Here is a 19,367-nt window from a genome sequence, read left to right on the forward strand (position 1 = left end):
AGTATTAGTTAAAAATGTTTCTGAATAATGCCATATTATCAATATCTAAGCGTGCACTCCCAGATAATGGTAACAATGGAATATCAGTTCTGTTTCACCAATACGTTATTCTAGGTCTACAAACAATGCAAGATAAAAATACACAATAGTATTACGTTTTCCTAGATACATCCTCACTGTGATTCTGTAGGTTAGGTAGCCAGCTTCACGCATCTGCTACTCCTTATAAATATTATAATCATACAATCAGATACCAAAATTCACAAGTCCTGCTGCGGTCGCCATTGTAGAGTTTTATTTTAGGGATCATATATCTCTCTTATCCCAATAATGGTTATTGAGATTAAAATATTATATAAAATATATTTATTATATCTTGTATTGATATAACACATATATTTAACATCTGCAATTATATTCTAATAGACCTTACAATACAATATGCAGAGTACTTGTCATAATTTGATTCCCCAAATATGAGAGTTCGAGACTTGTAATTTTAGCTCCAATTGGAGGATTTTATTTATAGGCAAAACAAACCATACAGAATAATTTTAACACAGTAATTGATGTATATGCTATTATATATATATTTATATACGCCTCCTTGCTTATATTACATTAAACAATTGACAAACTTAGATTGCTACAAAACTAACATAAAATGACATACTTACAAGTTACATGGGTATAGCTACCTATGATTCACCTCACCTCCTGCCCATTGCTTATTTATTCCATTCTTTCTCTTGCTTCTCTCTCACATCTCTCCTCCTGACTCTCTGAATGGGTTTCTTGCTGACTGTCCGTGTGTGTCTGTGTGCGAATGTGAGAGTGAATGTCTACTCTATCTCTCTCCTTATATCACAAATACATGAATTGAAGTTCCCTGTTCTCATGACGTTATTGAATTTATGGATGCTAATGGTGACAGGGTCTCCTGCTTGTCTGGACTCTAGTGGTAATCTCCTTTGCGAGATCTCCTGTTCTGGTCTCTCCCTGTGCATCAATCTATTTTACACTCTTGTTGTCAAAATACACAATAGTGTCCTGTCTGTCCTGCAAAGTAACTTGGATGATGTACTAGCAGCTACATTCTCCAGATGGCTGGGATCTGGCCCATAGTGTATACATTGCTTACTCCTTACAGCACAGACTACCTAAATACAAATATTGCTACATTCTGTAAACATTTAAATGATATACATATTCAATTTATAGCTACATTACTTTATAGTATCAAAATAATATTCAATTTCTATGCAAACAAAATTATATATGGTAACACACCTCACTGCTCCTCCCTACATCTCCAGCCTCATCTCCTCCCCGCTCTTCCCTACATCTCCAACCTCATCTCCTCACTGCTCCTCCCTATCTCCCACCTATATCACCTCACTACTCCTCCCTACATCTCCAGCCTTATCTCCTCCCCTCTCTTCCCTACATCTCCAACCTCATCTCCTCACTGCTCCTCCCTATCTCCAACCTCATCACCTCACTGCTCCTCCCTACATCTCCAGCCTCATCTCCTCCCCGCTCTTCCCTACATCTCCAACCTCATCTCCTCACTGCTCCTTCCTATCTCCAATCTCAGCACCTCACTGCTCCTCCCTACATCTCCAGCCTCATCTCCTCCCCGCTCTTCCCTTCATCTCCAACCTCATCACCTCACTGCTCCTCCCTATCTCAAACCTCAGCACCTCACTGCTCCTCCCTACATCTCCAGCCTCATCTCCTCCCCGCTCTTCCCTACATCTCCAACCTCATCTCCTCACTGCTCCTCCCTATCTCCCACCTCATCACTTCACTACTACTCCCTATCTCAAACCTCAGCACCTCACTAGTCTTCCCTACATCTTCAGCCTCATCTCCTCACTGCTCCTACCTACATCTCCACACTCATAGTTCCTCCCTACATCTCCAGCTATGTCTCCTCTCTACTCCTCCCTACATCTCCAGCCTTATCTCCTCCCCTCTCTTCCCTACATCTCCAACCTCATCTCCTCACTGCTCCTCCCTATCTCCAACCTCTTCACCTCACTGCTCCTCCTTACATCTCCAGCCTCATCTCCTCCCCGCTCTTCCCTACATCTCCAACCTCATCTCCTCACTGCTCCTTCCTATCTCCAACCTCAGCACCTCACTGCTCCTCCCTACATCTCTAGCCTCATCTCCTCACTGCTCCTCCCTATCTCCAACCTCATCACCTCACTGCTCCTCCCTATCTCAAACCTCAGCACCTCACTGCTCCTCCCTACATCTCCAGCCTCATCTCCTCCCCGCTCTTCCCTACATCTCCAACCTTATCTCCTCACTGCTCCTCCCTATCTCCCACCTCATCACCTCACTACTCCTCCCTATCTCAAACCTCAGCACCTCACTAGTCTTCCCTACATCTTCAGCCTCATCTCCTCACTGCTCCTACCTACATCTCCACACTCATAGTTCCTCCCTACATCTCCAGCTATGTCTCCTCTCTGCTTTTCCATTCATCTCCAGCCTCATCGCCTTACATCTCCTTCCTGTACCTCCATTTGCATCTCTTTGCCACTCCTCGCTACATCTCCAGCCACATTTTGTCACCTGTTCTCACTACGGGGCCCATTTATCATGATCGCATTTACAATGCGATCTGGGCGGAATATTACCGCCCAAGATCGCATTGTAAAATACGATCATATCGGGGAATGTATCATTTTTAAGGGCGCAGGGACAGGGCTCCGATAGGAGCCCGTCCCTGCGAAGCCCTAACCCGGAAGCCGGGAGGTCAGCGCATGCGCGGTTATGTGCTGACCCCCGCCGACCCCTCTTACCGCACTGCCCTGCTCGGGCAGTGTGATGTGTAGCCATAGGCTACAATGGGCTATCGCCATATCAGAATGGCGATAGCCCAGGGCTGCGATGCCGGGCTGCCCGATGTTAATACATCCGGCAGCTTCGCATCCCCCATAGAAACCTATGGGGAATGCGTCCGGCGGCGCTGCAGGGGGGATCGCAGCAGGGATCGGAGATCCCTGCTGCGGTCCCCCTTTGATACATTTAGGAGATAGTTAATATTTTTTGGGGGATTTCGCCGCAAATATGATTTGATAAATGGGCCCCTACATCTCCAGCCTCTTCTTCTCCCTATACAATATACAGGAAAAGACATATCCATACTAATGGCCTGATTTTACTTATTATTTATTAGCAGTTTCTTCTATAGCGCACACAGATTCCGCAGCGCTTTACAGAGGATATTTGACTATTCACATCAGTCCCTGCCCCAGTGGAGCTTACAATCTATATTCCCTACCACATGTACACGCACACACAGACATTCTAGGGTTAATTTTTTGGGAGCCAATTAACCTACCAGTATATTTTTGGATTGTGGGAGGAAACCGGAGTACCCGGAGGAAACCCACGCAAGTACGGGGAGAATATACAAACTCTGCACAGTTAGGGCCATGGTGGGTATAGAACCCATGACCTCAGTGCTGTGAGGCAGTAATGCTAACCATTACAGCGTCCGTACTGCCCGTACTTATAAAACTCATTGATAAACGAGCCCCTAAATATATAATAAGTTCCCTGACCTCTGTCCCTCTGACCTCACCTGGATTCTACTAATACTTTCATTTTTGCTCTTGTCATCTCCAACCTTGATTTACTGTCATCTGCTCTTCTCTGGTCCTCCTAACTCCAACCTCACCCCTCGCCAGTCTCTCTTCTGCCTACCTCAGTTCCCTATCATTGCTCTACCTATGTCAGCCTCATCTCCTGACCGCTCCTCCCTACATCTCCAACCTCATCACCGCACTGCTCCTCCCTACATCTCCACCCTCATCTCATCACTGCTCCTCCCTACATCTCCAGCCTCATCACCTTACTGCTCCTCCCTACATCTTCAGCCTCATCACCTCACTGCTCCAGCCTCATCTCTTCCCTACATCTCTAACCTCCTCTCCTCAGTGCTTCTCCCTACATCTCCAGCCTCATCTCCTCACTACACCTACCTACATCTCCAGCCTCATCTCCTCCCTACATCTGCAACCTCATCTCCTCACCGCTCCTCCCTACATCTCCAGCCTCATCTCCTGCCCGCTCCTCCCTACATCTCCAACCTCATCACCGCACTGCTCCTCCCTACATCTCCACCCTCATGTCATCACTGCTCCTCCCTACATCTCCAGCCTCATCACCTCACTGCTCCTCCATACATCTCCAGTCTCATCTCCTCCCTACATCTCCAGCCTCATCTCCTCACTACACCTACCTACATCTCCAGCCTCATCTCCTCCCTACATCTGCAACCTCATCTCCTCACCGCTCCTCCCTACATCTCCAGCCTCATCTCCTCCTCGCACCTCCCTACATCTCTAACCTCATCACCGCACTGCTTCTCCCTACATATCCACCCTCATGTCATCACTGCTCCTCCCTACATCTCCAGCCTCATCACCTTACTGCTCCAGCCTCATCTCTTCCCTACATCTCTAACCTCATCTCCTCAGTGCTTCTCCCTACATCTCCAGCCTCATCTCCTCACTACACCTACCTACATCTCCAGCCTCATCTCCTCCCTACATCTGCAACCTCATCTCCTCACTGCTCCTCCTTACATCTCCAGCCTCATCTCCTGCCCGCTCCTCCCTACATCTCCAACCTCATCACCGCACTGCTCCTCCCTACATCTCCACCCTCATGTCATCACTGCTCCTCCCTACATCTCCAGCCTCATCACCTCACTGCTCCTCCATACATCTCCAGCCTCATCTCCTCCCTACATCTCTAACCTCATCTCCTCAGTGCTTCTACTTACATCTCCAGCCTCATCTCCTCCTCGCTCCTCCCTACATCTCTAACCTCATCACCGCACTGCTCCTCCCTGCATCTCCAGCCTCATCACCTCAGTGCTTCTTCTTATACCTCCAGCCTGATTATCTCATCGCTCCTCCCTGCATATTCACCTGATGTCAGATAGCAACCTCACAGCGCTCCCCCTGCTGCATGCAGCGTGCTACATGTCCAATATTAACCTGATGTCAGGCAGCAAACTCACAGCGCTCCCCCTGCTGCACGCAGCGTTCTATGTGGAGAATATTCACCTTATGTCAGGCAGCAACCTCACAGCGCTCTCCCCTGCTGCACATAGTGCGCCTACGTGGAGAATATTCACCTGAAGTTAGGCAGCAACCTCACAGTGCTATCCCCTGCTGCACACAGTGCTCTACGTGCAGAATATACACCTGATGTCAGGCAGCAACCTCACAGCGCTCTCCCCTGCTGCACACAGTGCGCTATGTGTAGAATATTCACCTGATGTCAGGTAGCAACCTCACAGCACTCTCCCCTGCTGCACACAGCATGCTACCTGCAGAATATTCACCTGATGTCAGGCAGCAACCTCACAGCGCTCCCCCTGCTGCACACAGTGCGCTACCTGCAGAATATTCACCTGATGTCAGGCAGCAACCTCACAGCGCTCTCCCCTGCTGCACACAGTGCGCTACGTGTAGAATATTCACCTGATGTCAGGCAGCAACCTCACAGCGCTCTCCCCTGCTGCACACAGTGCGCTACCTGCAGAATATTCACCTGATGTCAGGCAGCAACCTCACAGCGCTCTCCCCTGCTGCACACAGTGCGCTACGTGTAGAATATTCACCTGATGTCAGGCAGCAACCTCACAGCGCTCTCCCCTGCTGCACACAGTGCGCTACTTGCAGAATATTCACCTGATGTCAGGCAGCAGCCTCACAGCGCTCCCCCCCCCCCTGCTGCACACAGCGTGCTTCCTGCAGAATATTCACCTGATGTCAGGCAGCAACCTCACAGCGCTCTGCCCTGCTGCACACAGTGCGCTACTTGCAGAATATTCACCTGATGTCAGGCAGCAACCTCACAGCGCTCCCCCTGCTGCACACAGCGTACTACCTGCAGAATATTCACCTGATGTCAGGCAGCAACCTCACAGCGCTCTCCCCCCTGCTGCACACAGTGCGCTACCTGCAGAATATTCACCTGATGTCAGGCAGCAACCTCACAGCACTCTCCCCTGCTGCACACAGTGCGCTACCTGCAGAATATTCACCTGATGTCAGGCAGCAACCTCACAGTGCTCCCCCTGCTGCACACAGTGCGCTACCTGCAGAATATTCACCTGATGTCAGGCAGCAACCTCACAGCGCTCTCCCTGCTGCACACAGTGCGCTACCTGCAGAATATTCACCTGATGTCAGGCAGCAACCTCACAGTGCTCCCCCTGCTGCACACAGTGTGCTACCTGCAGAATATTCACCTGATGTCAGGCAGCAGCAGCATCACAGCGCTCCCCTTGCTGCACACAGTGCGCTACCTGCAGAATATTCACCTGATGTCAGGCAGCAGCCTCACAGCGCTCCCCCCCCCCTGCTGCACACAGCGTGCTACCTGCAGAATATTCACCTGATGTCAGGCAGCAACCTCACAGCGCTCTGCCCTGCTGCACACAGTGCGCTACTTGCAGAATATTCACCTGATGTCAGGCAGCAGCATCACAGCGCTCCCCCTGCTGCACACAGTGCACTACCTGCAGAATATTCACCTGATGTCAGGCAGCAGCATCACAGCGCTCCCCCTGCTGCACACAGTGCGCTACCTGCAGAATATTCACCTGATGTCAGGCAGCAGCATCACAGCGCTCCCCCTGCTGCACACAGTGCGCTACCTGCAGAATATTCACCTGATGTCAGGCAGCAACCTCACAGCGCTCCCCCTGCGTATCTCGTCTTGCAGCTTCTATTATCCCGAGCTCCCTAATCTCCTCTCAGGCTCCTAATGATGAAGTCAGTAATAGGATTGGGGGTATTAATTTGGGACAGTAATGCCAGCTGCAGGCTGAGTGGCGTATGGGTGAGGGGCGACCTTGCAGGCTGGCCAGCCTGTGCTGGTTTTGATCTGATCTCTGGGGAACGTGAGTTGGCTTTTACCAGAGCAGCGCGGTCCCTGTGGGGCAGTGATCCTCCCCTGTAGGGCACCATGGCCGGGGCGCTGGATGCAGTGCTGGCACGGGTGAAGGATGTGTGTAAGAGGAATGGGCTGCTCATCCTGTCCGTACTATCCGTTATTGTGGGATGCCTTTTGGGATTCTTCCTCAGGACCCGGCGGCTGACTGAGCAGGTCAGTGTCACAGTGGGGTGTATGTTGGAGGAGGGTAAAGACATTGTAGAGATAACGGGACCAGCTTTCACCTGTGGTGCCAGTAAGGGTTAATAGTCATTGTATCTGTGAGTGAGCTGCATGGGGCAGATCATTGTAATTCTCTGCATCGTATGGATGTGAGCCCTATCAGGACGAGGACCGATACAGTGTCCGCATTATCCGTGGTCAGTGACATGTAGGGGACCCTCACTGTCCCAGCTTCCGCATGCCAATTCTGATTCCAAACTATAGTCGCAACAAAGGCAATTGATGCACAGACATTACAACACAATCATTTCCTACACAATCATTTCCTACACAATCATTTCCAACACAATCATTTCCAACACAATCATTTCCTACGCAATCATTTCCAACACAATCATTTCCTACGCAATCATTTCCAACACAATCATTTCCAACACAATCATTTCCTACACCATCATTTCCTACACAATCATTTCCTACACAATCATTTCCTACACAATCATTTCCAACACAATCATTTCCTACACCATCATTTCCAACACAATCATTTCCTACACCATCATTTCCTACACAATCATTTCCTACACAATCATTTCCAACACAATCATTTCCTACACCATCATTTCCTACACAATCATTTCCTACGCCATAATTTCCTACACAATCATTTCCTACACAATCATTTCCTACACCATCATTTCCTACACAATCATTTCCTACACAATCATTTCCTACACAATCATTTCCTACGCCATAATTTCCTACACAATCATTTCCTACACAATCATTTCCTACACAATCATTTCCTACACAATCATTTCCAACACAATAATTTCCTACACCATCATTTCCTACACAATCATTTCCTACACCATCATTTCCTACACAATCATTTCCTACACCATCATTTCCTACACAATCATTTCCAATCCAATCATTTCCTACACAATCATTTCCTACACAATAATTTCCAACACAATCATTTCCAACACAATAATTTCCAATCCAATCATTTCCAACACAATCATTTCCTACACAATCATTTCCAATCCAATCATTTCCAATCCAATCATTTTCTACACAATCATTTCCTACACAATCATTTCCAATCCAATCATTTCCTACACAATCATTTCCTACACAATCATTTCCTACACAATCATTTCCTACACAATCATTTCCAACACAATCATTTCCTACACCATCATTTCCAACACAATCATTTCCAACACAATCATTTCCTACACAATCATTACCAACACAATCATTTCCAACACAATCATTTCCTACACAATAATTTTCTACAAAATCATTTCCAACACAATCATTTCCTACACCATAATTTCCTACACAATAATTTCCTACACCATCATTTCCAATCCAATCATTTCCAACACAAGCATTTCCTACACAATCATTTCCAATCCAATCATTTCCAATCCAATCATTTCCTACACAATAATTTCCTACACAATCATTTCCTACACAATCATTTTCTACAAAATCATTTCCAACACCATAATTTCCTACACCATAATTTCCTACACAATCATTTCCTACACAATCATTTCCTACACAATCATTTCCAATCCAATCATTTCCTACACAATCATTTCCTACACAATCAATCCAATTATTTCCAATCCAGTTACGGATGCAAGTAAAATAAAAACGAATACGAATTACTTGACAAATTGCAGCGTAGGCCTTGTGTAAAAAAGTTACTTCCATTATCAATGCACAGTACATGATCCCGCAGTAAGTCCTCGGACTGCGGCTGCTGCAATAGTCCTGAAGCAGCCCATACACGCTGCGATGCCGGGCTGTCCATTCTGTGCTTTGAGGTGCGCGCTCCCGCGGCACCTCATCGCACAGTACAAAAATTATGTGCTTGCACATACTTTTTGTACTTAGGTTTCATCAAACTGCATCGCATTGCATGCCCAACGGAGGCACATGCAATGCAATGCAATGTGATCTGTGCTATTGAAGCCCACAACGCACGCCCGCATCGGGATGTGTATGGGCTGCTTTATGCTAAGCCAACTGCCATTCAGCAAATGCCCCCCCCCCCAACTGCCTCTGCAGCTCTGCATCAGCAGGTCCTCGAGTGCAGGCTTCTTCAACCCAGGACGCCAGCGGCCAATTAAAAGGCTGCACTGGCTTTTCAACCAATCAGAGCTGGCGTACCAGCAGGCAATCAGAACGGCTGCCGGTACGCGAGGCCTGACTGACTCACCAGCCGGTGCTGCATTTAAATTTATCTCCAGCAACCTGAGTTGAAGAAGCCTCCTGGCTGCAGCTCAGCATAGCGGGAGCCAGGTACAGGCCTAGGGACCGGCTACATAGGATACACTCCCTCACACCAGGGTACAGGCCTAGGGACCGGCTACATGGGATACACTACCTCACACCAGGGTACAGGCCTAGGGACCGGCTACATAGGATACACTCCCTCACACCAGGGTACAGGCCTAGCGACCGGCTACATAGGATACACTACCTCACACCAGGGTACAGGCCTAGGGACCGGCTACATAGGATACACTACCTCACACCAGGGTACAGGCCTAGGGACCGGCTACATGGGATACACTCCCTCACACCAGGGTACAGGCCTAGGGACCGGCTACATGGGATACACTACCTCACACCAGGGTACAGGCCTAGGGACCGGCTACATAGGATACACTCCCTCACACCAGGGTACAGGCCTAGGGACCGGCTACATGGGATACACTACCTCACACCAGGGTACAGGCCTAGGGACCGGCTACATAGGATACACTCCCTCACACCAGGGTACAGGCCTAGGGATCGGCTACATAGGATACACTCCCTCACACCAGGGTACAGGCCTAGGGACCGGCTACATAGGATACACTACCTCACACCAGGGTACAGACCTAGTGACCGGCTACATGGGATACACTACCTCACACCAGGGTACAGGCCTAGGGACCGGCTACATAGGATACACTCCCTCACACCTGGGTACAGGCCTAGCGACCGGCTACATGGGATACACTCCCTCACACCAGAGTACAGGCCTAGGGACCGGCTACATGGGATACATTCCCTCACACCAGGGTACAGGCCTAGGGACCGGCTACATAGGATACACTACCTCACACCAGGGTACAGGCCTAGGGACCGGCTACATGGGATACACTCCCTCACACCAGAGTACAGGCCTAGGGACCGGCTACATGGGATACATTCCCTCACACCAGGGTACAGGCCTAGGGACCGGCTACATGGGATACACTACCTCACACCAGGGTACAGGCCTAGGGACCGGCTACATAGGATACACTACCTCACACCAGGGTACAGGTCTAGCGACCGGCTACATGGGATACACTCCCTCACACCAGGGTACAGGCCTAGCGACCGGCTACATAGGATATACTCCCTTACACCAGGGTACAGACCTAGGGACCGGCTTCATGGGATATACTCCCTCACACCAGGGTACAGGCCTAGGGACCGGCTACACGGGATACACTACCTCACACCAGGGTACAGGCCTAGGGACCGGCTACATGGGATATACTCCCTCACACCAGGGTACAGGCCTAGGGACCGGCTACACGGGATACACTACCTCACACCAGGGTACAGGCCTAGGGACCGGCTACATGGGATACACTCCCTCACACCAGGGTACAGGCCTAGCGACCGGCTACATAGGATACACTCCCTCACACCAGGGTACAGACCTAGCGACCGGCTACATAGGATACACTCCCTCACACCAGGGTACAGACCGAGCGACCGGCTACATGGGATACACTCCCTCACACCAGGGTACAGGCCTAGGGACCGGCTACATGGGATACACTCCCTCACACCAGGGTACAGGCCTAGCGACCGGCTACATGGGATACACTCCCTCACACCAGGGGACAGGCCTAGGGACCGGCTACATGGGATACACTCCCTCACACCAGGGTACAGACCTAGCGACCGGCTACATGGGATACACTCCCTCACACCAGGGTACAGACCTAGCGACCGGCTACATAGGATACACTCCCTCACACCAGGGTACAGACCTAGCGACCGGCTACATGGGATACACTCCCTCACACCAGGGTACAGACCTAGCGACCGGCTACATGGGATACACTCCCTCACACCAGGGTACAGGCCTAGCGACCGGCTACATGGGATACACTCCCTCACACCAGGGGACAGGCCTAGGGACCGGCTACATGGGATACACTCCCTCACACCAGGGTACAGACCTAGCGACCGGCTACATGGGATACACTCCCTCACACCAGGGTACAGACCTAGCGACCGGCTACATAGGATACACTCCCTCACACCAGGGTACAGACCTAGCGACCGGCTACATGGGATACACTCCCTCACACCAGGGTACAGACCTAGCGACCGGCTACATGGGATACACTACCTCACACCAGGGTACAGGCCTAGCGACCGGCTACATGGGATACACTCCCTCACACCAGGGTACAGGCCTAGCGACCGGCTACATGGGATACACTACCTCACACCAGAGTACAGGCCTAGCGACCGGTTACATAGGATACACTTCCTCACACCAGGATACAGGCCTAGTGACCGGCTACATGGGATACACTACCTCACACCAGTGTACAGGCCTAGGGACCGGCTACATAGGATACACTCCCTCACACCAGGGTACAGGCCTAGCGACCGGCTACATGGGATACACTCCCTCACACCAGGGTACAGGCCTAGCGACCGGCTACATGGGATACACTACCTCACACCAGAGTACAGGCCTAGCGACCGGTTACATAGGATACACTCCCTCACACCAGGGTACAGGCCTAGTGACCGGCTACATGGGATACACTACCTCACACCAGTGTACAGGCCTAGGGACCGGCTACATAGGATACACTCCCTCACACCAGGGTACAGGCCTAGCGACCGGCTACATGGGATACACTCCCTCACACCAGGGTACAGACCTAGCGACCGGCTACATAAGATACACTCCCTCACACCAGGGTACAGACCTAGCGACCGGCTACATGGGATACACTCCCTCACACCAGGGTACAGGCCTAGCGACCGGCTACATGGGATACACTACCTCACACCAGGGTACAGGCCTAGGGACCAGCTACATGGGATACACTACCTCACACCAGAGTACAGGCCTAGCGACCGGCTACATGGGATACACTCCCTCACACCAGAGTACAGGCCTAGCGACCGGTTACATAGGATACACTCCCTCACACCAGGGTACAGGCCTAGCGACCGGCTACATGGGATACACTACCTCACACCAGGGTACAGGCCTAGCGACCGGCTACATGGGATACACTCCCTCACACCAGGGTACAGGCCTAGCGACCGGCTACATGGGATACACTACCTCACACCAGGGTACAGGCCTAGGGACCAGCTAGATGGGATACACTACCTCACACCAGGGTACAGGCCTAGGGACCGGCTACATGGGATACACTCCCTCACACCAGGGTACAGGCCTAGGGACCGGCTACATAGGATACACTCCCTCACACCAGGGTACAGGCCTAGGGACCGGCTACATGGGATACACTCCCTCACACCAGGGTACAGGCCTAGGGACCGGCTACACCGGATGCACTCCCTCACACCAGGGTACAGGCCTAGCGACCGGCTACATAGGATACACTCCCTCACACCAGGGTACAGGCCTAGGGACCGGCTACATAGGATACACTCCCTTACACCAGAGTACAGGCCTAGGGACCAGCTACATGGGATACACTCCCTCACACCCGGATACAGGCCTAGGGACCGGCTACATAGGATACACTACCTCACACCAGGTTACAGGCCTAGGGACCGGCTACATAGGATACACTCTCTCACACCAGGGTACAGGCCTAGCGACCGGCTACATAGGATACACTACCTCACACCAGGGTACAGGCCTAGGGACCGGCTACATAGGATACACTCCCTCACACCCGGGGACAGGCCTAGGGACCGGCTACATGGGATACACTCCCTCACACCAGGGTACAGGCCTAGGGACCGGCTACATAGGATACACTCCCTCACACCAGGGTACAGGCCTAGGGACCGGCTACATAGGATACACTCCCTCACACCAGGGTACAGGCCTAGGGACCGGCTACATGGGATACACTCCCTCACACCCGGGGACAGGCCTAGTGACCGGCTACATGGGATACACTCCCTCACACCAGGGTGCAGGCCTAGGGACCAGCTACATGGGATACACTACCTCACACCAGGGTACAGGCCTAGAGACCGGCTACATAGGATACACTCCCTCACACCAGGGTACAGGCCTAGGGACCGGCTACATGGGATACACTACCTCACACCAGGGTACAGGCCTAGGGACCGGCTACATAGGATACACTCCCTCACACCAGGATACAGGCCTAGGGACCGGCTACATGGGATATACTCCCTCACACCAGGGTGCAGGCCTAGGGACCGGCTACATGGGATACACTCCCTCACACCAGGGTACAGGCCTAGGGACCAGCTACATGGGATACACTCCCTCACACCAGGGTACAGGACTAGGGACCGGCTACATGGGATACACTCCCTCACACCAGGGTACAGGCCTAGGGACCGGCTACATGGGATACACTCCCTCACACCAGGGTACAGGCCTAGGGACCGGCTACATAGGATACACTCCCTCACACCAGGGTACAGGCCTAGCGACCGGCTACATGGGATACACTCCCTCACACCAGGGTACAGGCCTAGGGACCGGCTACATAGGATACACTCCCTCACACCAGGGTACAGGCCTAGGGACCGGCTACATAGGATACACTACCTCACACCAGGGTACAGGCCTAGGGACCGGCTACATAGGATACACTCCCTCACACCAGAGTACAGGCCTAGGGACCAGCTACATGGGATACACTCCCTCACACCAGGGTACAGGCCTAGCGACCGGCTACATGGGATACACTCCCTCACACCAGGGTACAGGCCTAGGGACCGGCTACATAGGATACACTCCCTCACACCAGGGTACAGGCCTAGGGACCGGCTACATAGGATACACTACCTCACACCAGGGTACAGGCCTAGTGACCGGCTACATAGGATACACTCCCTCACACCAGGGTACAGGCCTAGGGACCGGCTACATAGGATACACTACCTCACACCAGGGTACAGGCCTAGGGACCGGCTACATAGGATACACTACCTCACACCAGGGTACAGGCCTAGCGACCGGCTACATGGGATACACTCATTCACACCAGGGTGCAGGCCTAGGGACCAGCTACATGGGATACACTACCTCACACCAGGGTAAAGACCTAGCGACCGGCTACATGGGATACACTACCTCACACCAGGGTGCAGGCCTAGGGACCAGCTACATGGGATACACTACCTCACACCAGGGTACAGACCTAGTAACCGGCTACATGGGATACACTACCTCACACCAGGGTACAGGCCTAGGGACCGGATACATAGGATACACTACCTCACACCAGGGTACAGGCCTAGGGACCGGCTACATAGGATACACTACCTCACACCAGGGTACAGGCCTAGCGACCGGCTACATGGGATACACTCATTCACACCAGGGTGCAGGCCTAGGGACCAGCTACATGGGATACACTACCTCACACCAGGGTAAAGACCTAGCGACCGGCTACATGGGATACACTACCTCACACCAGGGTACAGTCCTAGCAACCGGCTACATAGAATACACTACCTCACACCAGGGTACAGACCTAGCAACCGGCTACATGGGATACACTCCCTCACACCAGAGTACAGGTCTAGCGACCGGCTACATGGGATACACTCCCTCACACCAGAGTACAGGCCTAGTGACCGGCTACATGGGATACACTCCCTCACACCAGGGTACAGGCCTAGCGACCGGCTACATGGGATACACTCCCTCACACCAGAGTACAGGCCTAGCGACCGGCTACATGGGATACACTCCCTCACACCAGGGTACAGGCCTAGCGACCGGCTACATGGGATACACTCCCTCACACCAGGGTACAGGCCTAGCGACCGGCTACATGGGATACACTCCCTCACACCAGGGTACAGGCCTAGCGACCGGCTACATGGGATACACTCCCTCACACCAGGGTACAGGCCTAGGGACAGGCTACATGGGATACACTACCTCACACCAAGGTACAGGCCTAGCGACCGGCTACATGGGATACACTCCCTCACACCAGGGTACAGGCCTAGCGACCGGCTACATGGGATACACTCCCTCACACCAGGGTACAGGCCCAGCGACCGGCTACATGGGATACACTACCTCACACCAGGGTACAGGCCTAGCGACCGGCTACATAGGATACACTCCCTCACACCAGGGTACAGGCCTAGTGACCGGCTACATGGGATACACTCCCTCACACCAGAGTACAGGCCTAGCGACCGGCTACATGGGATACACTCCCTCACACCAGGGTACAGGCCTAGGGACCGGCTACATAGGATACACTACTTCACACCAGAGTACAGACCTAGTAACCGGCTACATGGGATACACTCCCTCACACCAGGGTACAGGCCTAGGGACCAGCTACATGGGATACACTACCTCACACCAGAGTACAGGCCTAGCGACCGGCTACATGGCATACACTCCCTCACACCAGGGTACAGGCCTAGCGACCGGCTACATGGGATACACTCCCTCACACCAGGGTACAGGCCTAGGGACAGGCTACATAGGATACACTACCTCACACCAAGGTACAGGCCTAGCGACCGGCTACATGGGATACACTCCCTCACACCAGGGTACAGGCCTAGCGACCGGCTACATGGGATACACTCCCTCACACCAGGGTACAGGCCTAGCGACCGGCTACATGGGATACACTACCTCACACCAGGGTACAGACCTAGTGACCGGCTACATGGGATACACTCCCTCACACCAGGGTACAGTCCTAGGGACCGGCTACATGGGATACACTCCCTCACACCAGGGTACAGGCCTAGTGACCGGCTACATGGGATACACTCCCTCACGCCAGGGTACAGACCTAGTAACCGGCTACATGGGATACATTCTCTCACACCAGGGTACAGGCCTAGGGACCGGCTACACGGGATACACTCCCTCACACCAGGGTACAGGCTACATAGAATACACTACCTCACACCAAGGTACAGGCCTAGCGACCGGCTACATGGGATACATTCCCTCACACCAGGGTACAGGCCTAGCGACCGGCTACATGGGATACACTCCCTCACACCAGGGTTCAGGCCTAGCGACCGGCTACATGGGATACACTACCTCACACCAGGGTACAGACCTAGTGACCGGCTACATGGGATACACTCCCTCACACCAGGGTACAGTCCTAGGGACCGGCTACATGGGATACACTCCCTCACACCAGGGTACAGGCCTAGTGACCGGCTACATGGGATACACTCCCTCACGCCAGGGTACAGACCTAGTAACCGGCTACATGGGATACATTCTCTCACGCCAGGGTACAGGCCTAGGGACCGGCTACACGGGATACACTACCTCACACCAGGGTACAGGCCTAGCGACCGGCTACATGGGATACACTACCTCACACCAGGGTACAGACCTAGTAACCGGCTACATAGGATACACTCTCTCACGCCAGGGTACAGGCCTAGCGACCGGCTACATGGGATACACTCCCTCACACCAGGGTACAGGCCTAGCGACCGGCTACATGGGATTCACTCCCTCACACTAGGGTACAAACCTAGCGACCGGCTACACGGGATACACTACCTCACACCAGGGTACAGACTTAGCGACCGGCTACATGGGATACACTACCTCACACCAGGGTATAGGCCTAGCGACCGGCTAAATGGGATACACTACCTCACACCAGGGTACAGACTTAGCGACCGGCTACATGGGATACACTCCCTCACACCTGGGTACAGGCCTAGGGACTGGCTACATAGGATACACTCCCTCATATCAGGGTACAGGCCTAGGGACCGGCTACATAGGATACACTCCCTCACACCAGGGTACAGGCCTAGCGACCGGCTACACGGGATACACTACCTCACACCAGGGTACAGGCCTAGCGACCGGCTACATGGGATACACTACCTCACACCAGGGTACAGACCTAGTAACCGGCTACATGAGATACACTCCCTCACACCAGGGTATAGGCCTAGGGACCGGCTACATAGGATACACTACCTCACACCAGGGTACAGGCCTAGCGACCGGCTACATAGGATACACTACCTCACACCAGGGTACAGGCCTAGCGACTGGCTACATGGGATACACTCCTTCACACCAGGGTACAGGCCTAGCGACTGGCTACATGGGATACACTCCCTTACACCAGGGTACAAACCTAGCGACCGGCTACACGGGATACACTACCTCACACCAGGGTACAGACTTAGCGACCGGCTACATGGGATACACTACCTCACACCAGGGTATAGGCCTAGCGACCGGCTACATGGGATACACTACCTCACACCAGGGTACAGACTTAGCGACCGGCTACATGGGATACACTCCCTCACACCTGGGTACAGGCCTAGGGACCGGCTACATAGGATACACTCCCTCATATCAGGGTACAGACCTAGTAACCGGCTACATGGGATACACTCCCTCACACCAGGGTATAGGCCTAGGGACCGGCTACATAGGATACACTCCCTCACACCAGGGTACAGACCTAGTAACCGGCTACATGGGATACACTCCCTCACACCAGGGTATAGGCCTAGGGACCGGCTACATAGGATACACTACCTCACACCAGGGTACAGGCCTAGCGACCGGCTACATAGGATACACTACCTCACACCAGGGTACAGGTCTAGTGAACTGCTACACGGGATACACTACCTCACACCAGGGTACAGGCCTAGGGACCGGCTACATAGGATACACTACCTCACACCAGGGTACAGGCCTAGCGACTGGCTACATGGGATACACTCCCTCACACCAGGGTACAGACCTAGTAACCGGCTACATGGGATACACTCCCTCACACCAGGGTGCAGGCCTAGCGACCGGCTACACGGGATACACTCCCTCACACCAGGGTACAGGCCTAGGGACCAGCTACATAGGATACACTACCTCACACCAGGGTACAGGCCTAGCAACCGGCTACATGGGATACACTCCCTCACACCAGGGTACAGGCCTAGCGACCGGCTACACGGGATACACTACCTCCCACCAGGGTACAGGCCTAGGGACCGGCTACATGGGATACACTCCCTCACACCCGGGGACAGGCCTAGCGACCGGCTACATGGGATACACTCCCTCACACACTGGTACAGGCCTACTGACCGGCTACATGGGATACACTCCCTCACACCAGGGTATAGGCCTAGGGACCGGCTACATAGGATACACTACCTCACACCAGGGTACAGGCCTAGCGACCGGCTACATAGGATACACTACCTCACACCAGGGTACAGACCTAGGGACCGGCTACATGGGATACACTCCCTCACACCCGGGTACAGGCCTAGCGATCGTCTACATGGGATACACTCCCTCACACCCGGGTACAGGCCTAGGGACCGGCTACATGGAATACACTCCCTCACACAGGGTACAGGACTAGAGACTGGCTACACGGGATACACCTCCTCACACCAGGGTACAGGTCTAGTGAACGGCTACACGGGATACACTACCTCACACCAGGGTACAGGCCTAGGGACCGGCTACATGAGATACATTCCCTCACACCAGGTGTAACGATCAGATCAGGTGATCGATCAAATTAACGTATGCCTCCTGTTATGATTATCTGTTCAATCAATGTATGTCTGATATTGGTGTAATAGTTATGTCTCCTGTGAGTATTGGAATCAGGACATGTCTTGTATGTAAACTGTAGGTGACCCTGGTTTGAGTTTGAGGCCTGTATTCCCTCAGTGTGACATCTGTGGACTCCTCCGGAGTTAGGATGTAAGATAAGATCTGAGCCCCTCATAAACCATGGTCCAGGAGAAGAGGTTAGAGTTTGTCCCCTTCCTTCACATCTCTTATCAGTGGGTCTGCTATGCAAGGAAGGAGGATCAATCACTTTGAAAACAGCAGACTGTCAAGGATACATTGCCAGGGACCTTCCACACTCCTTCAGCATGGAAAGAGTGGAATCCCAAGGGTGGGAGGGATGAGGGAGTCTGCAAGGTAT

The 19,367-nt window shown here is 52.5% G+C and overlaps 1 protein-coding gene across 1 annotated transcript in view; it reads left to right on the plus strand.

The window, feature by feature from the left end:
- Positions 1-6,589: 6,589 nt before the first annotated feature.
- SLC1A7 (solute carrier family 1 member 7) overlaps positions 6,590-19,367 on the plus strand; it is a 199,393-nt gene continuing 186,615 nt past the window's right edge. Inside the window, 1 exon segment of the mRNA XM_083157919.1 lies at positions 6,590-7,146. Coding sequence (XP_083014045.1) covers positions 7,006-7,146 — 141 coding nt within the window. The 5' untranslated portion in view covers positions 6,590-7,005.

This window comes from Crinia signifera, chromosome 8, assembly GCF_055691185.1.
Source record: "Crinia signifera chromosome 8, ASM5569118v1, whole genome shotgun sequence".
Classification (NCBI taxonomy): domain Eukaryota; kingdom Metazoa; phylum Chordata; class Amphibia; order Anura; family Myobatrachidae; genus Crinia; species Crinia signifera.